The 22746-nt window shown below is 36.5% G+C and overlaps 1 protein-coding gene across 19 annotated transcripts in view; it reads right to left on the reverse strand.

Annotated features, from left to right (window-relative positions):
• The window catches only part of GPHN (gephyrin), a 292089-nt gene that overhangs the window by 162893 nt on the left and 106450 nt on the right, over nt 1-22746 (reverse strand). For all 19 annotated transcript variants that reach the window (XM_054826339.1, XM_054826338.1, XM_054826351.1 and 16 more), the window contains exon 3: nt 10236-10293. In XM_054826339.1, coding sequence (XP_054682314.1) covers nt 10236-10293 — 58 coding nt within the window. The remainder of the gene's footprint in view (nt 1-10235; nt 10294-22746) is intronic.

Raw genomic sequence — 22746 nt, forward strand, 5'->3', positions numbered from 1 at the left:
TTTAGACAGTGGACCTTACATATGATAGGGTAACTAATAGGATTAGGGTGCCACAAAAATTTAATTATCAGAGAAGTTTAATTAGGTGTAATCACACATTGAAGTACTAAACATCACTATTAATAGAGTTTACAAGCTTGCGTATCACAGGGAGGCGTGTGTAGTCTTTGGTGTCTTCCTACTGTGTTTTTCCAATCAAGCCATTAAAACACAACATAAAAAAGCATCTAGATAGAAAACATACCATGAAAACAAAATAAACTACACTATTTCAGCCTAATTATCTGCAGTCTACCAGCTACAAATCTTTTTCAGAAAAGTACAATCTATCAAACCGGTTTCTGATGGAGAGATGACTGCTGTGTTATAACCAGATAAGGTTTCAGCTTCAGCAGTTTTAAGCGAATGCTTTCTGTTACGAGGAACTAATTTCTGTTTTTTCTTTTCTTTTTTTTTTCTCCTTACAATCAGTAGACTATTAACCAATAGAAGACATATAGTCAAAGCTTCAGTGCCTGCTTTCAGGCAGTCTTACAATTTGAATAAATTAAGCATGAGAGTTAATTTAAAACGTGCAGTAGAAATAAGGAAGAATGTTGCTGGAATACAACCAAATGTGCCACTTGTGGACATTTCTGTCTCAGTCTCTTTATCTGTTCCTCATATGGAAGTGCTTCTATAAATTACGTAATTTTTATAATCTGACTCTAAATCTTTTTCAGCCCTACTGTGTCATTTTTGCGATCAGGGGATCAGCCCTTCACACACCATTGTATATGGTGGGGCACCTGAGGCTCCATATATAGCAGAAAAGGTTTTGTGTTCTGGTCTTGGTTCCTTTCCTAATAATTCCTCAGACTTTTTTTGGGGTGGATTTTTTTTCCCCTTCGGTTGCTCCTGAACGCTGAGCTAATAGTAACCACCTTAGCACACTTCTCAGACCTCATTCTTGGATCGCAATAGTCAAATCAGAGACCCCTATTTTATATGCAAATTTTGGATTTTTTCACACCTCCCATATATATCATTTAACATTTACCTCCATTGAATTTCATCAGATGGTTTGTCACCCAATCACTCAGTATTTCAATACCCTTATTTGCGGTTATACTTAATTTCTCTACAAATAATAATTTTCATAATTCACTAAGATACTAGTTGTAAATAGCTGTAGAACTTGAAGGTCTTTTTTAAAAAAAACACAACTGGTATCCTTTTTCCTATATATACAGTACCAGTATTCATCTGTTTTGACAATCATAAAAAGAAAGAACTTTCAGAAATCTATTTACTACAAGAAAAGATCATACCGTAGATCTCCCTCAAACTCAGTGAAGCCCCTAACCAATTATGACATTATCAGTTATGATAAGACAACATTAAATTTCCTTCACAGATCTCAAAAAAGAGTCACCAGAATACATTCTTATAGGGTAAATATAACCAAACAAAACTTAATGTAACAGGTCACATGGAAAATTATTAGGGCTTTTATATAAACTCAATTTAGTTATATACTTGCCAAAAGCTATTTGCTGCTTAATGAAGCTGACCTATGCTTTTTTCTCTCATTCAGGCTAAGTGAGATCTCATTTAAGAACTGACTTTTCCAGTGAGAAGGGAAGCCACTGAAAACACTGCCCAGTATACCAGGTCAGATGAAAAGCATAAGAACTCTGTTAGAGCAAGCAAGAAGATGCCCCAAGACCTAACTAGCTTTCAGGTGATGACTAGTACAGAGATACATATCTAGTAAAAATGGAAAACGAAAGAAAGCCAGGAGGAATTCAGAGAAAACTGGTTACTATGACCACAGAGAGAAGCAGAGATTTTTTTTTATGCTGGAAAACACCAAGAGATATGAAACGTCTTGTTGCTTGTTTCTAAGGTACTTAGTGAAGAAAGATTTAATAGACAAACAGGACTGTGGTAATGAAAAATCTGATACACGTTAATCTCCCCTCCTAAGGGCAACAGCACCAAGAATGCTTAAAAGCTGGGTAACAAGAAAGGCTTTAAAGATCCGCAATATACTGGTCTGCCTTGTAAATTAACTTTCAGCTATTTTTCTTTTTTCATCCTACAGATACTTCTCTCTCTGCAGGAGAACTACAGAACTATTTTGTTTACTTTGGAAAGTAAATAGTAATACTAAAAGAATTTTAAGTAATGGGCATGGCATTTCAACTTAAATGGATGCACTATCTTCCTGCTCTTCCCTTTCCCATGCTGCAATATTCCATGGTCTGCAAAACACAAGCTAAACTTCTTTTGGATACTCATAAGACCAAATTTCACAATATAATATAAAATACATTGGTTTAAATGCTTCTCACATTAGAACAGGAATTAATAACAATGCTTCAGCATCTTCTATATTCAAGACAGCTTGTAAGAGGAAGGTAGCTTGATGAGGTGGTCTCCTCTGTCATTTCTGGAGCCATGCAGTCTTCAAGGCCACAGAGCCTATGAAACATAAGATGGAAGACAGCAGGAAAACAAGAAGTGATAATTCCTATGTTCATGTCGAAAGTTAGTGAGCATATTTTTTCATCCAGAGCATCTAGGCATTTGATGTCCTTGCCAGGAAAGCAGAGGAGTGCTTGTGATACACTCAGCAGTCCTAGTGGTGATCAGAGTTTGATCACTAACAGATATAAAGAAATTTGGGCCACCCCCAGATACTTGCTAGTGTCTCTTCCAAATCAAAAAAAGTCAATCGGCCTCTTCAGTGCCAGATGCCAAAAAAGAGCGGATGCTCAGCTTCCCCTGCCCCGGTTGCTTGGTTTACATCATGCACATGTCTCAGAACAGTACAGAAGCAGCAAGGCAGAGAGGAAAAATGGACTTATGTCCGTAATACTGGGAATGGCAGCAACTGCCTGGGCCTGAAAGAAATCCCATCAAACACCAGGGAACATCCACAAGGGCAGGGCTGAATCCTGCTGTCCAATAATCAGGGAACAGCGATACAGACGCTTTGGCCATCTCTCATTTTATATTCTTTTTGTACAGATTTTTTTTAGTTGAGAGGTCTGTGATTGCAGTGAGTATCCATCATCCACAGAAGATGAGAGAAACAGGTGAAAAGCCCCTTCAGTGAGTATTCCCTAAGGAGTTTCTATGCAAAAACTTGAGATAGAAATAGCTATAGCATGGACAACAGTCATGTCCTTCAAGAAAAATGAGTCCCAAAACTATCAGAGCAGAAATAATCTAAGAGTCAAAACCAATATCCACAACAATTACTGGCTTCATAGGTAGGAAAAAAAATCCCACAGTAGAAAAGGCATTCTTACGAAACATAATTCTCTGGTGTGAGAGTGTGCCTGGACAGTGTCTCAGGCTGGCACAGCCAGGCTTGGCACTGAAAACCTAGATTCTAAGCCAGAACCCAATGTGATACAGACTGCACTTTCCAGAAAAAAGGGGAAAAATAAGTTTTAGAAGAAACACAACTAACTTAAAGGAGTAATGAGAAGAAAAACTGACATAACACAACAGATAATGAAATCACAGGCAACTAGAAGCAATATAATATGATATAATACAATATAACATAAATAATCAGTTGTTGACATGAACTAAAAGAATGGAGCACGAATGCGTGGTATGGGGGGAGAAAGAGCTAAGAGCACATTATCAATACTGCAAGGGGTGTAAATCTCTAGCTTAAGTGACTCTATGTACGTCCTTACAGCCTGAATGCATACACACGAACAATCAATTAAAGGAAAGTAATTTTTTCTTTCATATAATGTTTTTCATGATTTTGTCATATCATCTCAAACATAAACCTTTCATTCTCTCCATGTTTCCAGCATGGAAACAACGAAAGTTGTTTTAATTTAAGGATTAATACAGCAAGTAAAAACTCAAAGTTATTTCTATCATCTAAACAATGTAATTTGCATTTTTTGTGAGTCATACGTAGCTCGGAAAAGAGTACTAATCAGTGATTGACTCTGCTAATGCAGGATTTAGAAATTAATGTGGGAAGAAATCTGTGTGTCGTCAGGTAGACTTTACTTATAGGGAAATATGATGACACATAAAGTCGTTCTAACATTCTCAGTTGTCCTAGCTGGGTTCATGGCTATAAGAAAGTCTCCCTTATGGAAACCTGAGAACGAAGTAGGTGATCCAAACCTGGAAGTTCATCAGGGATTTCATACACTAAATTGAGATCTCAGAATAGCATCTATTTTTTTGTCACTGGTAGGGATACTTGCAAATCCTTTTAGAAACCTTCTTTTCCTGGCTGCAGGAGCACAATGAAACTGTCTGCTGGAAGGTCAGACTCTGAGTGCATGCTAAGAGAGTTAAATGACAAGCCCTCAGTTTTAGCCAACACACAGCCCAGCATGACTAGTAATCTAATCATGGAAGAACACATGACTATCACGCATTGCCTTTAAATCTTTATCAATTTGTATCTGTAAGCTTTGGAGTCTATGGAGATACTACCTGTTCATACTCATTAGACATTCAATTAATAATATCCTTTTATGTCATGCTACTCAGAGTTGTTCTGCCATGAGTTAGTAATTCTAATTTGAGAGGTAGAAGAAGGAAAACATTGGCAGAAAAAACGAGAACCAGAATTGTCCTTCCTGCAAGGTAAAAAGTAAAGCTTCTCGGTGCTTTATGTTTCTCAGTAATGGGATTGGTGAGAGTGCTTGAGCCTCTTCAGAAAACTCTTATTCTGAAAGGTCACTGGAGAGAAATCCATTTTTTGTTTATGCTGGATCCAAACAGGTACACAGGGCAATAATCTCAGCATTGTCACCTAAGTGTGATGCCTCCCACCATAAACCTTAGGAAACTTTTTGTGGAGACCCACGGCAAATGTCGATACACTTAGCAGATGAACATCAATGCAGTGATCAAAAAAAACAGATCCAGGACTTAAACTCTTATGCAAAACTGGGATGACAGCGCATCTCCTTGTTTATGTAATGCATTGTTGATTCTGTAGAAGATACAAGAAATATTTAAATGGCCTACTGCCCTCTCTTGAGATAGGAAGCCAGTTTTGTGAAGTCTGAATATTTTGAACCACAATTCTGCTCTTATGGACTATCCACCACAGTACTATGACCACCTTTCTTTCACTCCTGGTTTTTTGATACAGGACTATAAACTGGCACTTGTTGACAAATTGCTACTTATTTTTTGTATACATTGATAAACATGAAAATGCTTTGAAGGATCAAGGCCAGTGTCGCCTGGCTGCACACAGAGGTTGCATGAGTTTCATCAGCTACTCCTACTGGCATAAAGAACAGATTCTGGCATACAGTATTATGTATATGTAGATATATGACACCACAAGGTCTACAAACCAGGTGATCTCCAAGGAAGTCTCTGAATCGACTGATTTTATTTGTACTCATTTCAAAGATGCATATTTTTGATGGCAGAGAGTCCAGCTTTGCTCTGAAATGCAGCTCACTGATAGTGAAATCATCTTGCTTTGTTCAGAAGATGTTCCTAAAGACAATTGTGTTGAAAAGTTAAAATCTCATTAATTCCTAAGTCATCTAGAGCAACTGACCTCTAAGAAGACCCAGTGTTCCCCATTTCCTTTCTGGCTACCTCCCCCTCTCTTACGTTTTTTATAATTATCTGGTCTTGGATATTTATCACTGGAGTTTGTTGCCTCACAGACTGAAGACAATCTGAGATGTATGTGTTTCAGCTATTCATGAAAAGGATTTTTATATATTAAACTATTAAGTGAACACATACTTCTAAAGAAAAAAAGAATGCTACCCTATCATTATTCAGAGGAAAAGGTCTGTAGTCTTAAATGTAGCCTTTAATACTTTATGCATATGTGCTTTCATTTAAAGAGCAACTATAGAAGAATTACAGGTGTTCTTTGAGGAGCATAAAGTATGTCTCTATGTGAAAGGGTGGATAACGGAACTAAGAAGAATTCCATCTTCCTCCAGAACTGCTTTACATCTAAATTTACAAATTTACAACCAGTACTAAGAAAAAATTCTAACAGGATGTCTTACAATTAACTACCAGAGGAGGTAACCATTTAACCTTGTTCTCTACACTGGAATATCTGCCTCATACCACAAGTATTACAAGAATGAAATACAATGGAAATGTCTTTCTCGTGTATATTACTTTTATGAATTGAACACCTGCTGCCAAATTCATTTCTGCTCTTGAGATGGCAAGCTGCATGCATATGCCTACATGAAAAGCATATGGGGAAGCACTCAAAAAAACCCAAACCAATAATTAAATTCCTTTCTGCTGTTGACTTGCAAATCCCAGCAAACCAAGCATTTTTTTAGAAATCTGTTAATGAGTGGTCTTCTTATTCACTAAGTCTTCCTCTAGAATAACAATCCTTCACATCATGTAATTGTAATGACAGAATTCATTACATTACTTTGTAATGACAGAATGCTGCAATCAAAACCAGCATGTCTCATGGTATTATAAACCATAAGATGTGTATTGGGTTTGCATGGCAAGGTTTTGGTCAACCCACCACAGATGCTACTGTTGACATATAAAAACTATCTACAGGCACATCACAGAAACCTTCCCTCATCAGTAATAGTAATAAATTGCTCTTTACTCTTGATGACAATTCCACATTGTAAACAAAATTCTATTTCATCATGAATGTCATTAACTAGAAATAAATTTTAAGTTTGCTGCTATTCTTTTCCTCTCACATGCAATTGCTTTAATTTCCAACCAGAAGATGTTCTGCAAAACCAGTGTTGCATGATATGCTCACCAGTCTCTATGTACATGAAATTATTTGGCTTGGAAGACGTCTCCTTTAGGCACAACATACTACTACAGTGGACAAGGAGCAAGGTCGAAATCTGCCAATGCGTTTTTGCAAGTTGAAAAAACTTCTTGCTTACAGGATAAATAATTCCAGTGAGAACAGAAATCTAGAGAAGGTGGAAACAGTGACACTTTCTCAGAAATATGTTGTAATTCCTATATTTACTGCCTTCATCAGTTCCTGCAGTATTTTAAAACCAGCAGGTACTGAAAATGAAGTGCCATTGCTTTCACTGGGGTATAGAAATGAGAGGAATGCAGATGGGAGTACATCCATTTAAGCATTCACTCAGGTTTTCCTCCTCTGAAAGCTATTATTGAAGCATTGGTCCTGAAGATCCTGTGACAGAAGACATTTCTACCTTCTAGAAAAGCTTTCGGGGGTGAAACCTGTGATGGTATCTTCATACGGTTACCTGTTGAGTGCTCTCACTTTGAGAACCTAGGCATCTATGACGAAAACCCAGGGAAGGTAAGTTACATCACACTCCATTTCAGACTGATACAGATGCTGAGGAGCCATAGTGCTGATTGGTTGCACACAATTCTTCCTAACCTTGGTAAGGTACATAAGGGTAGCTAGGGTACATGCTATCACTTCTGCCATAAATACGCCTAATTCATATACCTATAAGCATGCCAGACACTACTTAATTTTGGTAAGCGAGATGCACTGCTTCAATTATACCTGACACTGACAATATACACTAATTCGAAGAAATAGTCACACATATATTCAATGCAATACTCTAGATTTGTAAACCATATATGATCTCACAGTACATATATGCACATAGTAAAATCTCACTCATATGCAAGGATAAATATATTCTAAACACTCTAGAATGGAAACATTAGAAACACATGTTAAAATTTGAGGAGTATTGCAATATGGACAAATAAATTCTCATCTATATATTATACAGGTTATTTTTTTAAATTAGTAATACATTTAGACACATGCATTTCATTACTCTTCTAAAGATACTTTTCAACTAGCAGGTACATTAAGGCTCACAGAATTTTTCCTCTTCAAGAAACTCAGAGATACAGTCTCTGCTCACAATGGTGTTCTAACTAAGATGTAATTATGTGAATTAACAAAATCAACACATCTGTTTTCCTCATAAATTATTTTGAGTTGTAAAAGAGGATATTCTACCACCTTTTCTAGAATATATGGAAACGCTGTCAGAGACTTCTTATTTATTTGTCATACTAATTATTGCTCTCTGCCTGATAAAGTACCCTTCCTTTGCCATTTAAGCAAGCAGTTTACTTTGTAAGGATTATCAGAAAACATTAATATTCCAACTCTTGTGAATATAATTCAGCAACCTGTCAAGTTAAATCATATATTAAAAACAGATCTATTCTTCTTGCATAATTCATCATATTAAACCCTTTAATATTTCACATTTAAATAGAGGAAGGATAGTTGTGAGGTAAAATAACTCTGAACTATTGTGCACAGAAGAAGATTCTGACCTCTCTAGAAGTAACATTCCAATAATCTCATTTGCTTTTTCTTCTATTTCCTCCTCTCTCCTTTTTCTACTCAAATCTCCTTGGAGAACCTTTCAGAAGTTAAGACTCCCCCTATATTTACTGCAAGGATACTCATCTCCCTGTTACCCAGCTGCTATTCCAAATACATATGTACAAAAGAATACTTTTCCATAACTGATATAGATTTGTCCATTATACTCACTGCTAGCATGTCTTAGCATCTTCCAGTAGTGCCTTATTTCATATGAATAACATCTATTGTATTACAGCTTGAGAAGTTCAACCATTTAAGGCGTGAGAGGTGGGCTGACTTCAGTCACAACCTAAAAAACTCATTACCCAAACAAGACAAGACAGCTACCAGAAACAAGTAAAGGAGGTGATTTTTTCCAAACACTTTAAATAGCTCTGACTTAGAACAAGACAATCCTCCCTCCGCACTTACATGCTGGCACAACCGAGATCAATGAGTAACCCATCCTTTGCTATTTCCTAGGATCGCAAGCATTTAAACACCGGCTGAGTAAGAAAGAGCTGAAAAATCAGAACAGGCTGGGGAGAAAAAAACCCACATTCCTGTGACTACTGATCTTGCCTAATACAGTAAGTTCCTAAAGATAAAATTATTTCTTATTTCCCAGCATTCATTTTTCTTTGTTCACTGAACTCAGTTTGCACAATGAAGCCAGAAATATCAGCTTCCTGTTCTCCATCTTCAACATTAGCAAAATGTCAGTGGGCTTGGATTTCTTATATTAAAGGAGAAAGATTATAGTTTAGGGGTTTTGTCATTTTTGGTTTTATAGTTTTGGTGGTTCTCTGAACATCATGAAAATATTACATAACATTAATAATTTTTGAAAACTTTCTTCCTTTCTAATACCAAAGTCTAAATATTGGATCTATCCTAATAAATCATGCTCCTCTTGATAATTCAAGATAGAGGAGTCCATGAATCTCAGAGGACAGAAACTGATTTTGATCACAATGGAGTGATAACTTTGACTGATGCAGATACAGGCAGTCACTGTATTTCTTACAGTGGGTTTGATGCTAATTGAGAAGGAATAAATCCTCACAACTTTACAGACTGTGAAGCCGTGTCTAGATCAGATGATTATGCAAACATTTCCCTCTACTAGATTTTAAACTACTCTTGATTCCCTTTGTACAACTGAAAATGAGTACATGAAACAGCATAATGGGTTAAGTAATCACAATGAGCAAGCAGTATGTCAGACTAATTGACTACCAATGAAATAAAGAACCAGCTACACAGACCAGGCTACCAGATCTAGGCCAAATTCCCACCTAGTACCCATCTCTTACTCCACTGAAGAACAAAATTGACACAAATTGCTGAAGTATTTTCCATGAGTGGACTCAGCTAAAGTGAGTTTTGTTATCATGTACATTGCATTGGAGATAAACTTCAGTATTTGTTTTCACTCCCCCAAATTTTAATGACTTTGAGTAGCAATGACTTCATACTATCCCCTTCTTAAGACAGATACTATTGAAAAAAAATGGATGTGCTTTTGATCTCAAAAGCAAAAGGACATTACATTTATATTTATTTTTTTGTTATGAAAATGTAACTCAATGTTCACAGTAGGCCTGCATCTGTCTTCAGATAACAAAACAGAAATATGTTGAATTACACAAGTTTTTGGCATCAAACAAACCCTACTGAAGTCAACTTAAGCTGAAGGTAAACTGTACTTGTGAAAATAACAAAAATTCTATTTTAGATGCTTAAATATGAATCTAATAATTTAACTTTAGACACTTCCTCCTATGGTACACTTTAACACAAGAAATAACATGGCCTTTTAATGTAACATTTCTGTAATTCTTCAAGCAAAGGAATTCTGTGTTGAAAGGCAGTAATACTGTACCTTGATTTCTTCTATTTCATCTGGCACTATCTTGTACGCAGATATAGTCCCACCCAACCTGAAATCAGGAGAAGAAAAATATTCTCTGAAATCAGAAGAAAAATGTTCTCAAAATCAGTAACATTAAGCACAGCATGTTAATGGTTCCATGTCGTGTAAGTCATATGAATGAATTTCAATACTTAAAGCGTGATGTGCTTTGTGCTCAGTATTTCACTAAGCTGCTATATAGTCTTAAATGCATCTAAATGCAATTTTAGTAATTGAAATTCTTTAATTAGACGTGCATGTACAGACCTTACAAACCACACAGACTCTAGGGCTTCCATGTTTGAAAAGTCTCTGGAGTTTATGACTGGTAATAAAAAGTGGATGTGCAAGAGTTGGCACAGATGTAGGAAAACAGGGGGTTTGTTCCACATTGAACTTACTGAACTTACTTGTCTACATCCTGCAAAAGTTTATGGTAAGAATAGTTCACATACTAAAGATACAGAAGTAGCACTATAAATGGTGATAAATATTACATTTTCCCCAGAGTCATGCAGACATGGCTTCTTTTATTTCATGAAGCGGTATCATTGATAGTGACAATTCAGACCTAAAAATATAACTGCACTAATGACCTCCCTGCTGGCTCTGCACAGCAGCACTAGTCATTTTCTGGATCCTACAGAAATGGAAATCAAATAAGAAACTATTTATTGTAAAGCAGTAGACAGCTATCAAATGTGTATTTGTATTATCTCCCTATTATTGGAATTTTTCTTTCCAATTGTCAGCATTTCTACACAGATGTATTTCCTTACATTCAATCTTGAAATTATTACACATATTGTTTACTCAACCTAAAAAAGGGAGAAGAGAGTAACACAGAAAAAACATTAAGATTTCCCCACAAGTCCTGCCTTTCCAGGTCTCTACACGTCAGTCACTCTCAGAAATGAACAGTTTGGAGGCTTTACACAGAAGATGAAGTCTGCACAGGAAAAATCAAGTCAGGTTCATCACTGCTCCAAGTAATACCAACTATGATTTCCAAGGTAGAGACAGGGTCCAGACATCAAAGCATTCAAATTCATCATGAACAATTACAGTGTAGGCATCGCTCTCCACTTCCTCTGCAACTTGATTGAGTTGAAAGTTGGAAAGAACAGGAACTTTTTTTTTGCAAGTGCAAGTACAAATAGGAGCTTTTATTCTTCACTATACCTGACCTTTGTTCAAATGGTGTTTCCAGGGATAGCTACAAGAAATTGGTTTTAACATCATGACAAAGGATTGGTTCATCATCCCATGACAAGGAATGGCTCAGATCAGTGCATGTTATTACTGCACATGACCAGTTCTATTGCTACTGGAATGAGGTCCATAAGAAAATATTTTTTTATTTAGTTCTTTCAGATCCATTCCGGTCTGCACTCTGGAGTACCCAAAAAATAACTTTGCTGACTTTATCTTCTAGCAGAAGGGGAGGACAGAGGCTCTGCTGCCAGCACTCCACCAGCAGAAAATTCCACCTGGCAGGTTTCTTTATTGGCCACCCTGGGCATGACTATTAAGCACTTTCTTGGAATACATGAGAAAAAAAAAATTAAAATCAAAATAATTGACTCAGTAAACTCATCTAGCTTGTTTAAACCATGATTTAACATCATTTTCTGCAAGTACTTCTGCAAAGTTTTGTGTCAAGAGTTTAACATGCTCTGAATCTGCCAAGTTGCAGTCCAAATGGTAGCTCATTTTAAAGTAAAATGTCAATTACCACAATTCCACATTTATAAAAGAGCAAGATATATTAAAAGTTATGTTACTGTTCAAATAAACAATCTCTCACCTATAGCTCCAGCTCACCCTATCTATCTTAATACATTTTCAATCCTACACTAACATCTTTAGCTTGAAAATCCAGACTACATCCATAAATAATAACAAATTTGAAACTGAAAGAGAACCAGAGACACATAAATATACAATTCTATAAATGCCTCAGAGCTGAAATGAAACTTTTAAGGAAATCTATACTTTCTTCATTTCAGAACATTAGATTTCACTCCATTTTATAACTCCTGGAAGAGAGATCCACCACTGCAGCTTGCCAGTTAAATCTGGTTCTATAGAAGACAGAATAAAGACATTTGACTTTGTGTATAAAGTTTGGTTCTGAGTTTCACAGGAGTTTAAAGGCATCACACACACTGGGAGGATCCAGTTAACACAGCCTGAACTCTTCTACTGGTCATAAGCATGACTCGTGAATTTTTGGTTTTACTATATAATAATGTATCTATAAGAAGAAAGGATTTAAGCTGCCTATTTGGTAGCCTGTTGGTAGTAAACAGTAACACACAGATAAAAGTTAAAAACAGTCTGCTTTTTTTTCCTGGCAAAATGTCTTGACTAGCTTCAATGTCACGCACAAAATATTATGCCATACAATTCACTTGCCAAATGAACTTAAGAGGCAGAACCAGTTGTGAAACATGCTGCATACTCATCACTCAAAAATCACAAAACCCATTTCATTCCAACCTCAAGGTAAATACTCTGAAAAGAAATTTGAAAGTGCTTAGTTTGGTGTTACCAAATTGCTATTGCAAATCTCCCGCAGTTAGATAAGTCCACAGAGTAAAGGACTGCACAATCTCATGCACACACAAGTTACTGAGAAAACCAAAAACAGTGTGATGAATGGTAAGAACAAACAGCAAAATCAAGGCAAACCGAAAATCAATGCATTAATTGGTATGACCGACTTAAGGAAAACTTTGTATTTCAAGTATTTCTCTGAATTACATTTAAGCGTCATTATCAATTGCAACCTGTCTGGAAGTTTGCCTGTTATTTTGCAAATACTTGATTTGACCGCTGACACCTGAAAGAACAGAGGCCAGACAATTACACACAGGAGATTTCAGCTGCAGGACGATACACAATCTGTGAGAAAGAACTTGCACATGGCATATGGATTTTCATTTCCTTCGGAGCAATCTCCGTCTGCAGGTTGGTTCTGTTAGAACACTTTACACTAACTTTTTTGATCACAGTCTTTCAAGAAGCAATTAAACTGCAACTGGAAAATCAAAGGACCAGCTAGCACGAGTACACATTAACTACTGCGGGCTTTGTACATGAGAATATAATGCAGCAAAGGACACGTTAGAAGGGCCAGAATTTAGTTCACCAGGGACTCAATTTTGTGCAGATTCACTCATTGCCTTTCACACATTTTAGTTTTATTATAGATTTTATTACATTTTTCTCCAGTTGAACAACACAACATCCAGCATCTTACAGTATAAATGGCATTTCCTCTTAGACCAAATATACAGCCAGGCAAGAGCAAAGTTAAATATACAGTCAGCTGCTTCCAGTAAGCTGAAAAGACGAGCACAAACTTCATCTAGAGACCTAATGCGCAAAGCCTTTCTCTTCCAAACTGCAGTATTTTCACACTACAGCAAGCCGCTTTATTTAATAGTCAAATTATTTTAAATATTAGTTAGCTTTAATTTTTCACATGTGTATATGTAACAGATAATCTCTGAAATATCCCACAATTTATATCCAAATTTCGATAGACATCAGTCTCATTGGGTCTGTATCATACTCTGCGTGTAACACAGACACCCCCGTTCTCTAATCCCTTTCTGGTAGAGAAGTGAAATTATTCCGAGATGTAAAAATCAGAGCTGAACCACACCTTATATTGGGCTACACTGGTGAAGGCCTTCGAGGAGAAAATCAGAAAAGATGGGATAGAAATTCCATAAAAATAATTAGGAAATAATAAATCTCATATAACTATTTGCACAGGAGTTTGTGAAAGAACAGAAACGTTGTGTCTTTTTTAGGGAAACTATTTTAGGAAAAAAGTGCATCTCAGGTAATGCATAAACTGAGTCGCAGGAAGTTCACAAAAAGGATTCAAGAGAATGCAGAAAGCAAGGTTCCTATAGCAACCTAAGAAATTAGCAAAATACAAGAAATAAACTGAAGTGAGGCCAATACAGTTGTATTGGAACAGATGGAAGCTTTACTATTTCACAAATTAAAGCAGAACATCACTGAAGAGGGAAAACTTGAACTTCATCCAAGTTAAGGAAAGTTAAAAACCAGCAAGAACTATGCTCAAATGGAGGCAAGAAACAAAGAACCACAGTCCAAATGGGAAGAGAACTTGAGAAGACAAAACTTAGAGAAATAAATTACAACTCTATTCTAACAATAAACTATCCATTATTTTAAGAAATTATCCTTTTTTGACCTGTTTGCTGTATGTTTCAATATCTAAAACAGAAACTGAATTTCTCATTTTTAAAGCATTTATTCTGGACAGAAGGTTAAAATTATCACAGTGTTATTTTTCATATAGTCGCAAGTTGGAGTTCTGACTGGTGTTCCCCCGTGCCCCTGCACGTATGCACGTGCCGATGGGCTCACTGGATTATCATTGCACAGCTACATCATGGGCAAGACATTTGCGCACTTGGACTGAATCGATACTGGTCAGCTTTTATAATTTGATCTCTGACCAAAGATACGAACACAGTCTTTCTATACAGTTCCACATTCAGTGACTGCCATAAGAACCTGAGCTATTGATTCATCCGTTAACTTAATAAATGAGTCATACCAAATGCAATGAAGTCAATTTTCTAAAAATAGCTTGTAGCCAGCTTGGCTGCTGTCATCTGCTGAAGTTCTCCAATGCCACTTTAATTAACATTAATCTTTCTTCAAATAGATCACTGTCTAAATGATATCAAGTTGTCATTAAACCTCCCAGTGAAACTCTGCTTCATCTTTACATGAACATAAAACTCAAAATCCTCTGCGCAACTTTCCCCCCCCCCCCCCGAGATCCATCTCATAAATATATTTGTTATCTACGATCAGGATATTCTACCTTTTGACTGATTTATAAACCAAGCTAATAGTCAAGAGAGACTGTGCTTGTGAGCAGATCATATGACTGGGAGCCAGACTGGCTATTTCTAATTCTAAGGGCACGTTCATTTTATCCCAGGCTACTGAATGAATACATGTTATGTTACTACTCCTGCCAGAGCAAACGGACAACATTTTTAGCCTACTCAACTGGGCTAGCTTAATGTTGACTCACGAGCCATCAGCAAATCATCTTGCCTTGGATCCTCACATAGAGCCAAAACTTCACCAAGTATTCCAGGGAAAAGAGGTAGCAGAATTGCATTTCAAAGCAACTAGATTCTCCACTACCTGTAAGAGCATACATTAAAAGCAGAGGCACAGCTACTTTAATTGATACTAGTTTCTACTGACCTTTGAGAAATTGTTAACGCTCCCTGAAGGGCGGTAGTAAGAAGGCACGCTATTTTGGGCTCGCTTCCTACACAACAGAGCAGTGGCGGCTAGAGCAAGCTGGGCTGCTGCTCCTATCACTGGCAGCACGCCAGCAAGGAATTGTGCAAAACAGCTTGCAAAGCGCTTCCTGACGGCAGTATCTCTTACTCAGAGGTGTAGAATTACGTTCTGAAGATCCAGCCTGTGTTTTTTGTTTTGTTTCTTTCTGGTTTTTTTAATGGATTCAATAATTAGATCCTTGACAACTTACTTCGCCGCCCCAATCTTAGGTGAACTTCAAGATGCTGTACTCAAAAACTTCACAGAAACAAAATGATTGCGACATGCCCTCTGTCAGTTCATGTCTCTCATGAACAACAGCTCTGGGATTAAGATGTCAAAATTACAGGATTCTCCCTCTGCCTCACCATGTCCCAAAGATTTATTGCACACACAAAAAATGAAGAAGGGGGCGGGGGGGGTGGAATAAAATTAAGCCAACATTTAAAAAATTTTATTCTCTACCTTATTACTGTTTTAAGAGTAACAAAAGTATAAGAACACATTTTTCACTGCTTTCTGCTTTTTTTAAACACAAAAAACAAACTACACAAAACCATTAGTTTTAAGGAGAAAAAATGTTTTTCTCTTCCATGCTTCAAAGATTTTTTTTTTTTTTACTTCACTATAGGAAAAGCAAGAGTAAATTAGAAGAGGCTAATTTTTCAGGCACCTTCAGTAGGAAAATACTGTCACATCAACAATCTGTTATTGGGAAAGAAGGCAACAAGGATCCTTGTCCTCAACAAATGCCAGAAACTAGGGACAAGATCATATGTATGTCATTTGGCAATCACATGATGAGGAGTCACTGTCCCCTTTTAGCGGAATAATTCATTTAATTTTGGGGGAGGAAATTGGAACTGTTATGACTTAAAGTATATGAACTTAAAAGACACCTCTATAGAATTATCAAAACCCACATCAGTTCAGGGCTTAGTGTAGTTTTCTAGGGGGAATCTTTGGTTTAACTTGGGGCACACCTATATACGACAGTTTGGGGTCTTATTGCTGCCATGCAGAAGAGAGATCTATAGACTGCCTGCTCTTGAAAATGTTTATTGGTTTACTTACTCCATAATGAAGACACAGAAGGGGAGCAGGGAAGGCAACATCCCCAAGAAATTTGGTTTGCAGGCACTGGCCCCCATAAGACACAAAATGGATGAAGAGGACACTTAGAATACACGGACTTTTCAGTGGTGCAGTGTTATTATTTATTTACTCTCAGCATGAAGAGAGATGCCTTTTGGGCAAAAGTAGGAGGAATGCTGAACTTACGTAAGAAGCAAAAACTATTTGAGTTTTGATTTCCACTAAACAAATTCATTAATAATTGTTAAAAAGTCCTACCATTAATATTTGTATGCTTCACAGCAAGGGTATGAAGCATACAATGGCAAACATTTTGAGATCTTTGAATAGAATGAAATGAAATATGAACAATATGGATATTTATAATTTTTTAAAAAAATTTTTAGGACTTTAATTAACTTTAGCATTTAACTGTGTCAGACAATGTGGCATGCAGAACACTACACCAAATATTTTATGGTTTGTAATAGCCTAGTTCTACCATATAACAAAAGAGAGGTGCGCTGCACCTGAAATGGGCTGAGAATAAAATACCAAAGACTAATTCTACACTCAGAATTTTCATTATAGGTTCAGAATTTTATTTCTGATTAAAACTGATTTTTAAAGTCTTCTCAAATGCCAGCAGAATCTGAAAAGTTTTGCCATGTGGACCAACAGCTAAAAGCCCACTTCTGTGCGGGATGCATGCGTGTTTATATGGCAGAGGAATGATTGTACTATGCTCCATCTGATTGGTAATCTAACTATGGAAATCATACATTAAATCAAACAGACAGAAATGTCAGCTAGATTTAAGTAAAAATGTGTTCAGTGACTTTGAAAGTTCCCACCGGGGCATCAGATGCTTGACCAGCCAGCTCATTAAACAACATGAGCAAGATTTGAAATTTCCTGAGAGAAAAAATATGCAGAAGCAGACAAAAATCATTACCACGAAAACAGTCAAATTCTCACCATTTAGACAAAGAAATACATATTTAATATCCATGTTGGGATTTAGGTGGTAGACTGAGGACTTGAAAACACTGTTTGAAGACAAGTATTTATAGTAAGGACCAAGACAATAATAAATGTTGATCTTACTTTGTCCTATAGGATATACTGTGCTAGGGCAAAGTATGTATTTGCATTTTTTCCAGCAAGTACCTACCTCGGAGAGATACAGAGCATTTGCATATATATTGCTAGCAACTGCCTGTGACAAAATCCTCACCTGCCTGAACTGAAAGAAAAATTTTGGGGTGCCTGAGAATGACCTTTTGCCTATCTTGGAAGGCACTGCAAATTAAAGGATTTAGGCAATATGATAAGGATTGCAATGATCTGCCTGGAGATGAAATATTCCACTGGTAAATTACCATAACAGCTCGTAGAAACTTATACAGGCAGATAAAGCTATTTTTGCTGACTCTCCTATCATTTCAGTTGAGCTCTACTTGCTTCTACCCAAATGTAAATGAAAGACCATTGGAATCAAATGTTAAGAAAAAGATTCCTCCTAGGAGAATAAGTTGACCCACAACTAGTAGAAACAGTAAGGTTTATTTTCTTATTTTCTTACAAATTAACACTGGCCACCTCCCCCCCAGACTTTTAGCATCCAACAAAAAATGGAGTTAAAAAATATGACCCTTCACCATGAACCCTCCAGCTTTTTACCATGTATATGCTTCTCACACCCCACTACAATATCATAATTTTCTTCCCAATAACTTTAGTGTATATTTTCCCTTCCATTTCTTAGATGCTCAAGCATGTGCACATGCTTGTGAAGCATGCTTAGACACACAGTCTATCTGCATGCTTATGCTAATAAATATTAAATGTTTATTTTAAAAAGAGAGGAAGTTTGGCTGAGATATGCAAAATCTTTTAAAGAACTTACTTTTAAAAAAAGTTAAAATCCTACAATTCTGAAATTACAAGAATGACAGAGGATCTCAGAACCAAGCCACATCCAGAAGGGCTCCCACACCAGTTCACATAATACTTCACCTTCCCAAAGCTCTAACGTCTTATTTCTCTCCACCGCATTCCAGAGAGATGTAAAGTATGAGTACAATCCAATATATGATTAATGACAGTCTTGTTATGTCTGCATTTCTCCAGATGATAGTTAAATTCAGAGGCAGAATTTGCTGAATTTGCTGTTGTTTTTCTTTAATACATTACTGTGTTTGCATATATACACATATATTGCCATGTATGGCCTAAATATGAAAACTAAATTATGTTTAAAATAGTGACCTGACTCAACTGGCTTTTTTTAGTGTATGCTATGTGTAGGGAATGCAAAAGGGAAAAAAATAATGAAATCTGTTCAGTCACAGAATAGAATCATATGAATAAAACAACTCCATGTTTTATCCATCACCCTTCATACCTGGGAGGAACTTTCTGTTGACAAATAGCATTACTGACAATGTTGAAAGTGAGATTTTATTACATGTCTCTCGTAGTTATCTCCCTTCCAGATAATTTACAGTTATTTTTGAAGCCATCTTCCACACTTTACAGCTGCTTGTAAAGTACTTCTGTAAGGTTCAAACTCAAATTACTGAAAAACATTTCTTTGTTTTTCATATATTATTGGCTGTAAGGGTTTTTCAGCACTCATATTTTTGTTTTCTGCAGTTGTCATTCCCTTTTTTTTTGCATCTGATCATTTAAATGTCAACAAAATATTTCTAGATGAATTTAAAAACTACTGATGTATTGTCTCTGCTATTCATGTCACAATTCATTACAACCTGACTCTCTCATATTCAGAAACATGGTAGGCAGGGGACATGCAGGTCTTAGACTACTTAAAAGGTCTTTGATTAAATGTGGATTTGTGCATTTTGTTTCATTCAGGTTCTAAATAAAATTACTACTTTTAATTTCTAATTAGCTTGCACAAACATAATCCATTGGTAAAATATAACTATTAACTTCTCCTTACTCGCAGCTTTAAGTCACCCTTGGAAGTCATTATCAGCTATGTTCTCCTGCCATCTATTCTGTATTATGTTCTCTTAAAAGTAAAAATAATAGTTAGATAGAACAATCCCCTCTGGTTCCATTTTGCCAAAGCCCTTCTCTTCTTCTTTATTACTGCTGCTCCTACAAGTATGATATTTAGAAAGAAGAGTCACCCACCCCACAGCAACTGAAGATTTTTTTTTTTTAAACATATGACTGCACAGGGTTACTGAGCACATGTACACAGGACTTGCTATCATATTCCTTTGGGTGACAGTGACCATAACATCCCTGATAAATTCAACGTGCCTTCAGCGATCCCCAAGCTGAAGAACACAGATGAGGAAGAGATCAGATCTCTTCCTCAGTTCCTGCTCCAATACATGTGAGTAGGAGTGAAAATAGGTAAGGTGAATCCTGGAGTTTACATTTGTGTCAAATAAGTAACTTTCCTAAGTGCTGTCCCGTATATTACATGTTAATAAGCCCTGGTCAATTTGCCTAGCTAAAAATAGCAAAAGTGACAGGAGAGCATCTCTTCCAAAGCAGAAATTTAATCTAGAAGTCTCTGCCACGTAACTGTGTATTTGGAAATGATAACTCCACACAGGTTTTAAATAAATTTTAAAAGCAGTAGAGACCTCCCATTTTCCAGCATGCCCGTGTTGGCCTGTCCCCCTTTTTTTGCTAACAATCAATTCCATCTATCTGGAGGATAGTCTTGACAAACACTCAACCTGCAATCCTACTGGCAAATACCACAGATAGCACAGACGTATTTTGAGGCATCTGAAATAGCCAATATGTTAACTGCGAGCATAAGATTCACATTCAAAAAGATTACATGCCATAGATGTTGCTTATACTGTACCCCTAGAACTACCTTACATTAATTATAAGGCTAAATACCTGACTATCAATAGACAAATGACTAACACGCCCGACACTGACATTGCTAATACTCTGCACAGTACTTCCTGAGCCAGGATACGGGAAGGAAATGAAAGAAGGTTAGGACAACTCTAGCTGCAAAGAGGTATTGAGGACAGTACAGCGTAAGCGTGACCCTCACAGACACTGATATCCAAAAAAATATACGAGGTTTGCGGACAGAGGTATCCAGGCTTTGTGAATAAACCACTGTGAGAAACTGCCATTTTCTTGCTAAATCACAATTTACAATTTTACTCCAAACAAGTAATTGTTATTATGTAACCTGCCTTTTCCTTCCAAGAACTAGCACTAAACTCCCTCACCCTGTAGAGAGTAACAGTAATAACTACAAAAAGCTAGTTACAAGAGCCTAAAAATAATCCAAATTTGTACCGAAATGAGTTTCAGTAGTACCTAAATTTAGGAACTGAGCTAAACTGCAGCATTACATTAAGAGAGAACATTTAAAGAACTGATAGGGAAACCACTGTAGATAATGTCAGTAGAATACATTTTAGGACCTTAACCTCTGGTAAAACTGCAAATTCATATTATGATGACAATGCAACAATGTAATTGCTTTACAAGGTTTTGTTCTATTTTGGATTTGCATTTGTGGTCAAAGAGCTTACAGGCAGGTGGGTAGCATCAGCTCAAGCAATGAAAGGCACGTCCTGAGAAGAAGGCTCAGTACATATCCATCAAATCAAACCAAATTAAACTAATAGGACCATGTCTTCCACTTAAAACCTAAAAGGTGGATCTAGAAAGCAGGTGGACCAAAGACCATTTACAAATGAAGAGAAAACTCCAGATTTGGTATCTTATAAGATATCTCCCCCCCGCCCCCGATAGATTTTACTAGGTTATTTTAACATAAACTGTATGGTCAGCTAAATTTTCATCTAAAACATGTCAGGACAAATAGTGGTGCTATCCCTCCACAACAGCAGTCAACACTTTAGCTACTATTTCCTCCAGCCATATCACCTGACTTTAAATGCTCATTGATGCATAATCCTACCCTAGATAAGTGTCAAGATACATTTCATAACTGAAGTGCCACCATACCTTAAGCTGCTAAGAAGGCATGCTTCTCTAAATTCAGTAGTGTTCCGCAAAGCTGAGAAACATGATTACCAGTGCACATTTAGTTGTCTTCATAAATCAAATGATAATTATAGTAAATAGCTTTTTTTTTTTAAAAAAAAAAAAGACTCCTCATGCTCTGAAGCTTAGATTACAATGTTTTAGTATGAAGAACAGAATATCCTCTTTCATCTTAATAAAGGAAAAGTAAATATTCAGTAAAAGTATCCTCTCACAATTTGTTTCACCTTGGTAAGACCGTCTTGTAAAATAATTTGTCCAAAACCCACTTGTACTGAATTCAAAACCATTTGTAATGAATAAATAAAACATAGCAGAAGCCTTTTACAAATGAAAGAAAGTCAAAGTTGAGTACCTGATACCTACAAATGTTCATTTCAAGGTTATCTTTCTGTCATATCTATTGCTTAACTCACAGTTCAGCTGATCTTTACTCCACAGTGGCCAGCTCTTTACAGTGGAGCATAGTAACTCCAATTCTGCCACATATACCGTTAACACATAAACTCTGCAGGTGGATTTTTAAATTTCAAGTTGAATTTACATCGACAGCAAATACATTAAATTAGATTTTGATGTGTAAAATGAACCGTGTATGAAACTAAAAAGAGGAAGAAATCAAATGCCAAATGTTGATAATATAACATTAGGATGTCTCAGTCATTAATTATTCTGTGAAAAATAAGGCAGTGGTATACGGTTTGTTGGAAGGTACTTATTTTTGCTTTAAAAATTTGTTGGTTTTAAAACTTTTGCCCACACATGCACACACGTAATATAAGTTAAAGACTACCTGGTGATTTTTGCTGAATAACTTAACAGAATAGCAAAAGATTGAATAGATCACGAAAACCAAAGCAGGCCAAAGATACTGTACACATCTGCACACAGACAGGCTCTGCCAGGAGGTCCATTAAAAACCAAATATCATGCAACTGAGAGGCATTCTTTGCTGCAAAAAATACATGAAGGGAGAAATACAAGCAAGGCATCAGATGTTTCCCATCTCTGTGGTCCTGGC

This window comes from Grus americana, chromosome 5 (assembly GCF_028858705.1).
Source record: "Grus americana isolate bGruAme1 chromosome 5, bGruAme1.mat, whole genome shotgun sequence".
Lineage (NCBI taxonomy): Eukaryota > Metazoa > Chordata > Aves > Gruiformes > Gruidae > Grus > Grus americana.